Raw genomic sequence first — 10947 nt, 5'->3', positions numbered from 1 at the left:
GATTTTAGTGGATACATCATCTCTGCCAACTGTTCTTTGTTGTCTTTCAAATATTTTTTTTAATGTTTTGCTTGATCCAGACCAAAATACACAATTTAAGTATGATGCAGGCTCCTGTAAACGTTGTACGTAAAGTCAGACATACTTCATATGAAACAACATAGCAACTGGCAACAAAGTGCTCACCAAACAGGTCTTTATTCAGCTGGAGAGGTGAGGAAATATGTATGGGGCGGGGGCACATTTGTCACATTCTGGGGCAAGTAATGAAGCCTGCCATATCCATTTATAACATTAAAATTAAATGCTTTAATACTATTAAAATTATGACAGAAAAAGCCAGGTGCAAAACAAAAAAAGTTTCATGTGATGTAAATGGCAAAACAATTTAAATATTCAAAAAAATCTAAAAGTGTTGTAAGCTGCTACATTATCTCCGTAACTTTAGCAATCCAAAAAGTTCGCAGCCATGAGCAGTTCCAGTGCGATCTCCGGAGCGATGGGGAATTCGGGTATTTCTGTGGAGCTGTTGGTGTAGCGGACTTTGTAGGTGAAGTACATGCAGACCTTGGACAGGACGTGAGAAGGAATCTCCCTGAAGTTCACTTCGTTGGTTTCATTCTCAGCAAACTGACCTGCAGTCGGAGAGTTACAGCGAGAGTCAGGAGTTGAAATAATGAACTTGGACGTTCACTTTTGAGTCCAACCTGAACAGTTGTATGGAGGGAGCATAGTGCCACCAACTGGACAGGAAGAGTTAAATAAACACCAATAAAACAACAGCAGGCTCAACCCCCTCCATATTTTAAATCTTAAGTAATTAAGAAAAGCATCACCAATGTACACATTTCCCTATCCAGCCTTACGCACACCCTAATAGGAGGCAGGCCAACATGTTTAACAAGGGGAAACATGATAAACTATTAACAGAAGGACAGCTCTGAATTTAAATTTGCTCCAAGTACACGTCAGTTCTTTTTTACAGACTACACACTCCAGAATCTGTAAGGAGTCCAGTATATTTTAGCTACTTTAGAAATGACCAGTAAAATAAACTCAGGGTACGCCACTCTACAGGACATAGTTTGCCGGGATAAAGACAGCACTGCCCCAAACTATCCAGGATTTTGGTTATTGTCCTGTCGCTCATTAGACTCTTAAGAACAAACCTAGTATACGGCCAATATTTGGCAGATTTCAGAGGGCACAGAAGCTACTTCTCCCCAGAAATATCAATCACAGTTTACACCATGCTGGTAAAGTATACTATAGATTTTTATAGATTTATACAAATCTTATTTTTACTATTGTGTTTTGTGACAATTAACTCAAGTACTGTTCTTCAGTACAATTTTGAGGTACTGCTTTATTCTCCCTGTCCACTACATTTATTTGATACATTTAGTTACTAGTTTCTTTGTAGATTCAGATTATTCAGTGTTTACAGGCTATTAATTGTGACTTGTGTCCAATCAGATATTGTTGTGGGCGGGACATTGTGTGACAGGATGTTGCATCAGAGCCAAAGTGGCACAGTTGTAAATGTGTTTATTTTATCTGCAATCTGATAGAAAAATCACTGATAATCGGAAAATGCTGAATTGCGGCCCAGATAACCGCTCTACCCCTAATACACAGCTAAGATATATGCAACATTAAGGGACATTACAGCTGTTTTCTATTCTTTGACTAATTTGCCTGAGTTCTCACCTGGCCCGCTTAACATGGCTTTGATGGTCCCGGATGTCAAGGCGTGTTCCCTTTTCACAATAAACTCATGGCCATCCGAAGAGATCAACTTTACATACATGGCATCTGGCCCTTCACAGCCGCCGTAGGTTCTCTCTTCTCCATCTGTGAAGCAAACTGACAATCTCAGACAGCTGCAGGACAAACGCTTAAATGCCACACATACACACATTTGACCAGCTGTTGGGACGCCAGTAACTTTAATTACAAATGACGAAGATTAACAATTGACACCTCTGTGACTCGACAAGCACACACACACTGATGTGGACAGACATGTTACGAAACAGCAAACAATATTATTAATTTCTGGAAAGGTACATATTACTCACCCATCCTGTTCAGAGATTTCTGTTAATCCTGAAGGGAACATAAAAAAAGAAACACCTTATTTATGACACATAATATAAAGTCGCCTAGGCTGGATATTAGCTGTTGTACTGTTATGAAGCGTAAAACAATCTTTCTTAGGTGAAGGTTCCTGTTTTATGTGATTTGTGAAAATCGCCGAGTAACGTTAACGTTTAGCCAGCTCAAACAAATGGCTAGCTTACCAGTAGTGCACCGCAATGTAAGGTGTTGAACTTTAAAATAAATCTGGATCCCCACAACTGTATTCTGTGAAGCTCTTACCCACTTTAAAGATGGACTGGTAAGTGGCCAGGTCTTTCTCAATCACCCAAAATGTTTTTCAAGGGAGTTCGCGGCCGTCAGCGTTAGCTAGTACTGGCTAAAATGCTAACGTCTTGCCAAACGATTTCAAATTAATTTCTTTTATCGATTGTTTAGTGTTTCAAATTCATTTCGGATAAACCGTCACTGACACACCAACACACGACGGCATATATCAGAAAGACAACACTGTTTCTTACCACTCTGTAGAAGACGGTGGATTGGAGATTTCTGCTAATGTTAGCCAACAGGCTTTTGAAACCCGGAACTAGTTTGTAGTGGCACCCGTCCGCGATAAATGTCTTCCGTAAATTTCATTTGCAGAGAGAAACGGTCCCCTTCACCACATCGGTCATCACAATAATGTATATTTGAAAAATAAATATAGATATATTTTCTTGTTCAATCACACAAGGAGACAAAACGTTTTGGTTTCTTTTTATAAATTAACATATACATAAATAATGAGCAAAGCAGAGGCTATTTCTGGACAACCTGCGCTGTCCAATAGCCTGATGTGCGTCATTTCCACAAGATAATAAGTTAGAATAAGAGGTGGAAATAGGGATATTAATTTTTAATTCTAATAAGGAACAGAAATGACTTCTTATATTTACACTGGCTTGCAGGCTATGAATGAGGAGATGAGATTGTGCTGTGGAGCCTATAGGGGGCGCCTGTGCTTCAGGTTACCCTCCATGACTGTCTCCACTGGCAGTGATGAGCGACAGCAGGTGCTGATTGGACTTGACAGAGACATTTTGCAGGCCCATAAATCTGGATTCAAGAAAGAATGAGAGAGAGGAAGGAATTCACCCAGCACTATCATGCACTTTCCAGTCCAGTTAGTAGAAACCATTCATTTTATCACACTGCACTTTATTTGAATTACAAAAGCATGGTTGGACAATTAAAAAGAGTATTCACCTGTATTGGTAGAGTTATAACCACGCAGAAACATCTAAAAGAACCCATTTTTTGTCTAGAGTAACCATTACATCTCTTCTAAAGGGAACTCAGGGCGGTTTAGAAGTGGGCACACACTCTTGTCACGGTCAGGTTCGGTATGTGACTTTGCCCTGATCCTGCCTGGACTTCTTTCATGCAGGAAAAGTGTCGACTGTTGAAATCTGAGGCTTCAGAATGGACGCAGAGTCATCCGAGCTGTGACACCAAGAGTAGACTACTGAGCGTGCCTGTAAATTGTGCCGTTTGACCCAGAGGTGAGGTTCTCCTGACGGAGGACGGTAAGGAATTTGAACATTTTTAATTATCTTATACTGCATTTAGATATCAGGCATCCACAACTGACTCACAGGTGGGATGTAGGCAATCTTTTTTTTCTAGATTGCTCAGGTCAGTCTCGTTTAATTGAATGCGCTCACTGCTCCCACATATCTCAATGGTGACTTCTGCAGAGGTGACACCTGACCTGGTATTTGTCTTACAGTAATGCCAGGCTTAGCTATGCTGTCAGTGTGTGTTCCAGAAAGTTCTAGTAGCTTCCCGCCTGTTGACTGCTTTTGACTCACACACTTGCACGCACGCACACACACTAACACACACTCACACACACAACCAAAAACAATCACTGACCTTCCAGTCCCCCATTACACTATTAGTGCTTATGATCAGAGCGGGTGGATGGCGGCAGCCTCTTTGATGTCTCTCTGATACGACCCACCCCGCTGCAGCTGCTCTCAGCTCTATTTTGGGGAGGCTGCTGTGGGCCCTTAGAGCAGGGCTTCCTTAACACACACACACACACACACACACACACACACACACACACACACACACACACACACACACAGACTACATGCAAACTCTCTTGTCATGCCAAGTGATATAATCCATCCTTTTAAAAACACTGACTGTATGCTTTCTCAGATCACACTCTCTTGCAAACACAGGCCATTCTGGAAACAGTGAACTTGCTAGAAAAGGCACTCATCCATCTTTGTGCTTGTTAGTATAATAATATTTTTTAATTCTGCATTGAAATGTGTTAAAACGACTTGGTTTTTGTTATATTATTTGTTGAGTTGTGTGCTTTCATTATCCAAAATGTTTCCAACGATCTTCAAACCCAGAGATATCCACAGGTTTTCTCAAGTTTCAGTAGGTCACTTCCAGGATAGGGAATGTGGCAACCAGGACTAAATCGAAGGTCAATAATACTTTCAAACATGACGTCATCTGTGAACATTTGTGCCTGAGTCACATCAGATGGATTTTCTTGGTGTTTTTTTTCAATGGATGTTGTTTAATGGTGGCAGGGTCCGCCAAATATAAACAAAGTAAAACAGTATGAAATTGTGTTGTCCTTTAAGGTCAGTGTGTTTATTCAGTCATGAAAACAAAGAGAGTTTTCTTATTTAGTTTGTTTTGGCAATAAAAAAGATCTTCCTTTTCTGATTAAAATTTCTTCCCCAAAACTACATAGTGCACCTTTAAATGTTGGTGTTTGTCTGACATCTTAGACCAAAATCTGTCACATTCAGCCTGGTTTAGATTCCTACAGGCCAACAAATGTGCAGATACAATGATGTTCACTTTTGTCGTTTAACACCCCCACACCCCCCCTTTGCCACCAGTTTCATCACCACGGGGCCGGTCAAATGTCAATACATGAGATCATTTATGAGCAGTACAATAGCGTAGTTGTAGAGGCCCCTGAATGAAACCAGGTCAGAATTTTGGTCATGATAGTGAAAGATAGGGGGGAGGAGTGTCTTTGGGCATTTCTTCTCTGAAAAGAGGGAAAGGCTTGTCACAATGAATTCGAGGGTGCTGTCCCTTTTGCCTGGAGCGAGTCATGTTGCCCTGCTATTCTCATGGAGCTCCTTATCTCATGAATCTTCGCTGGAGAGGAACATCATCGACCCATGGCATGTCACAATTACGTCTCATTGGATGAAAGGTAAAATAATTATGTGCACCATAGATTATAGACCTGGTTAATAGGTTTATTAAAATAGGTATTTTTTTATAATATACGTATCAAAATATACCTATTTTACTAATAGGTATATTATAATATACTTATTATTAAAATATATCTATTAGTATGTGATAATAGAATATACCTATTTGAATCAAGGTGTATTTTAAAAGATCGGATTCTCGCTTTGTTGCATGATTTCAAGCTCAGACATGCTGAAGCAGATCAGCTCCACCACGTTCACTAATATTATTTGGTGACAGTTTGAACACTGACTCACGCGGCACACATCTGTCGAGTGCGATGCTTGGACGGACACAACGTCTGGCAAATTGTTAAAACATTGAATTCTTCAGGAGTCTTCTCACACGCTGATGGTTGACACTGGCATCCAAAATGCGCTCAACCTAACAAAAAAGGAGTGCGGTCATCATGACTGCTGTTCTGTAATGTGATACCAAAAACACAGTGGTGGAGCCTCTTAATCATGTGTTACTTGGATAAATAGATGCACAGGTTGCAGAGCTGTTTGCAGACATAGAGTGGCAGAGAAAAGAGGCTTTCATTATGGAAATGTTCCTGAAAATGACAGTAGTAGCATAACAAACTCTGAGTCACTGAAGCAACATCATTACAATCATGATTAAGAGTGTACCCTGCATTACAATAATGTTTATGAAACCATTAAGGCAAAGTAGCCTGCTCATAGTCACAAGCAGAGAACGATGCAACATCTTCACAAATCACAAAATGATCCGAAAAGTGCTTCAAAAGATGTTCCTGCTTTACATGTTTGTTTTGAACTGAACAGTGTTAGTTTATTGCCCCTACTACCCACATGATGAAAGCTTCAAATGGCATAACAGACAGATAAGTGGATGTGACAACCATTTACTTTCAATAGCCTGAGGCTAATGCACTGTGTTGAGGCCCTGCTTGTTTGACCTATAATGACTCACCCAGCAGACCCTGATGATAAAACCTTCAGCATAATTCACATGGAGATGAACAGGACATGAAAAGTCTTGTGCTTCAATGGCATGGCTGAATGTTTGAATGATAAGACGCTGGTAATAGTTTTCTTTAGATGACAGAGTGATTGGTTTATGCTTTTCTAACTGAGGTTTGTTTGTGTAAATATAACAGATGAAGTGATGCTAAGCTAAGCTAGCTATGCGAGGCATGGAAAGGGGATCTGCTTAATACTGATGTCTTAGCAACAGTTTTTAAAAAACGCTGGGCACTGATATCCCCTCACTGCTTACAAGCCTTAATCCAATTTTAGAAGCACAACCAAGTTGCTTTTTAGTCAGAAGGTGGAGGCTTGGTCTCAGAGAGGGAAGTTAAATATATACACATGAGGAACTCTGGCTTTCATCTTAGTGGGGATATGAAAGACTTAAGATGCCCACAGTATATTGTGTGTCCAAGCCAATCTTCACATACACAGAGCAGATAAAGACATGAATAAACAAATGGTTTATATTCAACAGTAAGTAAATATATAATGTTTCTGTCTTTTTGTTAATGTATTAATTCCTCCAATCTCACAGCTATAACTAGTGTATAAACACTTAGTAATGAATGCTTAACAACACAGTATCACAAATGTGTAATCATATATAAAGAACAAATGTGTTGACAACTATTTGCTTACCATTGTCCGCCATGTTTATTTGCCGTCTGGTTTAAAACTTATGGAGATAATTCAGTATATGATTACAAGTATGTGATATAGTGTTATAAAGCATTCATCAAACTAAATATATACCAGTTTCTGGGTGCTTGTTCATTTCATTCATTGACACCCAATTGGAGAATAAAACAGTGAACTAATAACGCATGGAACTGATTGATAATTTCTAAATAAAGAATCTAATTTAGTCTAGTCATTTCTTCAACTAATATTAAAATTGGAAATAAAAAGCAGAATTGATAAAAGTACAAATGAATACACAAATCTTTCAATAAATAGGTCAAATAAAAAATAGGCCCTGAAAACAACATTTAACAATCAATATACAGTATATATCATTTGAAAATCAATAAATAAATACCCCAACATTACCCCTGCAGTTTTTCCCTTTTCCTCATATATGGTATATCATATCGTCTATTTAAAGGTGCACTATGTTGTTTTGAGGCAAAAGTTTTCATCAGAAGATAAAGATCTTCACTGACTGATTTTTTGTATGCTTAAACAAACTAAATAAACACACTTTCTTTGTTTTGATGAGTGAATGAACTGAATAAACAAACTGACCTTAAAGGACAACATAATTTCATTCTGTTTTACTTTGTTTATATGTGGCGGACCCTGCCACCTTTCTAGCTTCAAACAGTGTTCTGGGGACCTTATTTTCCTCTGAGAACAGCTTGTTTATTCAGTTATGGAAAAATTACATATTTCTGAGATTGTATTTTTACCTCATTAACACCAGCACCTTTAAATATCAGCTGATGAATACTATAAATTAATTACATTTTTTTTTCATTGTCTGGTTAAATTTTTTAATAACCTTTTGTGTGGCACTGGTGGTCCTCCATAATGCATCTCTAAATTTGACCTTCTCCTTCAAAATCCCTTTCTGAAGCTGTAAAAGCTCAATAGACAATATGAAGCGGCTGGTTCAGTTCATCAGATGGCAAGCGGGAAGCTTTTAACGGGCCAAGGCGCAGCACAAAGAAAATGAACACGTCAAACGCATGTCAGGTTGTGTTGTCGACCACAGTCGTGCTGTAGTGCTGTCACTGGAATTAGTCAAACAGCCTTGATGAAGGTGTGATACGCTTATAAGGTTTTGGTTTATATTTGTCCAGGACCGCTTGAGCAACTAAATCTCGTCCAGCATGTTGTGTCACATCAGAATAGTAACAGAGATATTCTATACTATTACTGACAAGTTCAGCTTTACATCAGGCTTCGGGTGTCAAGATTTTATACTTTTCAGAATACCCCCTCAGAGGCAATGATACTATAATAAACACATAAATGATGAACTTGCCATGTGTGGTTAAGATAAACACATGGCAAATCAAAAGCGACTTGAGGACTGACATTTAGCGCTGGCTCAATCAGCTCCAGGCACAGAAAACCTACATTTACAATCCTAAACAGTAGTTGTGGTTACATGGACAATATTTCTTCAGTCTGATGGAAATCATGCTGGTAAGACTGTTTACATGGATGCTAAATAAAGTGTCTGATAAGATGTGCAAAGTGGTTCTGCCCTCTGTGAAGCGTCTACAGCAGATGAAGAATACATTTTTTTTGCTACCACCATGTTTCTATCCCTCCAGGAAACAATGAGATTAAGTAGCATATTTACATGATTATTAGGTGGTATGTTTCCCTACTGATCGGATTGTAAAAGGGTTAAACCACCCCTCTCGATCTGATTGAAAATTCATTCAGATTCAGAAGGCCTGATCAGATCAGTCTTTTCCATGTGAGGTGGTTACATAAGGCATATTGTGACTGGGCTTTTATTCTGATTATAAGCAGAATATTAGGGTCCATGTAAATGCAGCTAGTGTGAGATGAAACTTTTTGCCGGTTTTGGAGCGTCTGCCGTCGTCAGGGCAGAGGCCACAGCAAGTGCCCGCCATGGCGTTGCAGATTCCCGGCAGGTGCCGCTGCTGGTGTAACACTACACTAATCCGAGGCCGATCAGCAGTGGAAACAGGACGAACTGACCCCAGACAAACTGAGGCACCTGCCCGCACTCTGCGCTCACACCGCTAATGTGAGACCCCGACGAAGACTACTTTGATTTCATGCCCGCTCTCCCCCCCCCCGAGGTCTCATTAAGAGTAGGTCACCATGAGGCCATGATTGCTAAGAGGCTGAGCTCAGCTGAGATGAGGAACCTCAGAGATGCAGAGAAGCGAACGTAAGAGTGGAATGTAGCACATTATTATAAGACGAGACATCCTCGCATCCATCTACTCAAATCCATTTGTCGATTTTATACCAGTGTAACTGTTTATGTTGCATTAATGTTTTTTGTATGGTATGTTCTGGTTTGTTGTATTGTTAATGTCACACAATTCTGTTTCATATAAATGACTCATTTATTGAATATACTGTATATTAAAGGTGCAATATGTAAGAATTTTGGTTGAAAACATGCAAACTTATCTAAAATAAAGTTACTAACAGAATGTGAGGGACAGTTATGGCATAGTAACTTGTATGTATTGTGTTGTGAGGCATGTTGAGAATGCTAACCAGCTAGCTCTTATGCTAGCAGTGTTAACACCAACAAATCTAAGTACTGTATGTTCTAGAGAACTGAGGAAGCCTCTTGGATGAGAGGTGAAACGTCTTCAAGAAACTGAAACAAGTCCAGTTGCCTACGATGCAGCTCCGAGTCCGGACAACGTTAAGGCATCACGTCTCCTGAATCTCCTTTCTCACCTGGGTTCATCAGGCGAATGAAATTGATGCGTTGGTGTAAGAGCATCAAAAACATCAGAAATAAGCAGAGTTTAGTTTAACAAGGCATAACATCTTTATTGTTATACACATAACTTCATCTCCAAAGACTTTGCACAAATCAGTGGGGTAACATGAACCTTGAGATATCAAAAGTCTCACGCAGTTCCTCGTTATATCCTTAAAATACTCAAACAAGTACATCTGCCTTTCACATCCCCAAATGGTACATACAGTACATCCAATTAGAAATAAAGTATTTTTTTTTCCACTGTCAAACATTATCATATGTGCATTACATTACCAATTACAAACAAGTTATAATCATTGTCAAAATACAGGTGTGCAAATTGTTAGAAAAATACCAACTCATACCAGATTCTGGATTGTGCTCTGTAAAAATCCTTACAAATAGTATATAATAATCTATATATAAATGACTCCAACATGCAATGTTGCATTTCAAAAAATATCCCATAAACAGGCTGCTCTGTTAAACCCTCTGAAACCTCGGTCTTCACCATGCTCGCGTGAAGATGGATAAAACAAGAAAAAGAGGGTGTAGCAAAGAAAGGGAGAAAATCGTTAGTCAATGCATCACATTTGTAATATAATAATTTAATTTCTTGGTCTGCGTTTATTGTCTATTCCAGATTTTGTTAGTTTCCAGTAGTCACGTGGACAGTTTTGCAAACATCTAACTGGCTGAAGCATTCTCCAAATGTGCTGCTCGTTGTGTCACAGACAATATAGTCAAGTTGAACTAACAGCAAAGATAACCATAATAAAGCCCTTTTTTTTATGATGACCAATGTCCACAAACACATCAGTTGTACAATGAATAAATAATTAATCTTGGTAGTGATGACAGTAAATGTCAACCTTATAAATAACCACTTTTTTTTTTTTTTTTTAAATCAAAGAAACTCATGCCATAACTGCAACAAAGACTACTAACAGCTACAATGAGGCAAGTTAAAAGCATGATTCAGGTGATGACAACAGTCAAAGTATCCCCCCCCCCCGCCCCGCAACATGACAAAGTTAAGACAAGGATGGCATCTCTTTTCCCCCCACCCGCCCCCGCCCTTCCTCATCTTTTTCTGAGGTAAACAGTAGTACTGTTAAAGACATTTAAAGGCAT

At 39.1% G+C, this 10947-nt stretch overlaps 1 protein-coding gene across 2 annotated transcripts; it reads right to left on the bottom strand.

Annotated features, from left to right (window-relative positions):
* Positions 1–179: 179 nt before the first annotated feature.
* eloca (elongin C paralog a) lies at positions 180–2721 on the bottom strand. 2 transcript variants are annotated; one of them, XM_073488880.1, is made up of 4 exons: positions 2622–2721; positions 2082–2109; positions 1711–1854; positions 180–635 (listed from the first exon to the last, which is right to left on the bottom strand). In XM_073488880.1, the coding sequence occupies exons 2-4, from the start codon at positions 2083–2085 to the stop codon at positions 445–447; spliced, it is 339 nt and encodes a 112-aa protein (XP_073344981.1). In that variant the 5' UTR covers positions 2086–2109; positions 2622–2721; the 3' UTR covers positions 180–444. The 2 variants fall into 2 exon arrangements, with proteins under 2 accessions (XP_073344981.1, XP_073344982.1); XM_073488881.1 differs by lacking the exon at positions 2622–2721 and adding an exon at positions 2383–2580.
* Between the last annotated feature and the right edge of the window lie 8226 nt (positions 2722–10947).

Source organism: Pagrus major, chromosome 19 (genome assembly GCF_040436345.1).
Source record: "Pagrus major chromosome 19, Pma_NU_1.0".
NCBI lineage: Eukaryota > Metazoa > Chordata > Actinopteri > Spariformes > Sparidae > Pagrus > Pagrus major.
This window is presented reverse-complemented; position numbering and strand designations above follow the sequence as displayed.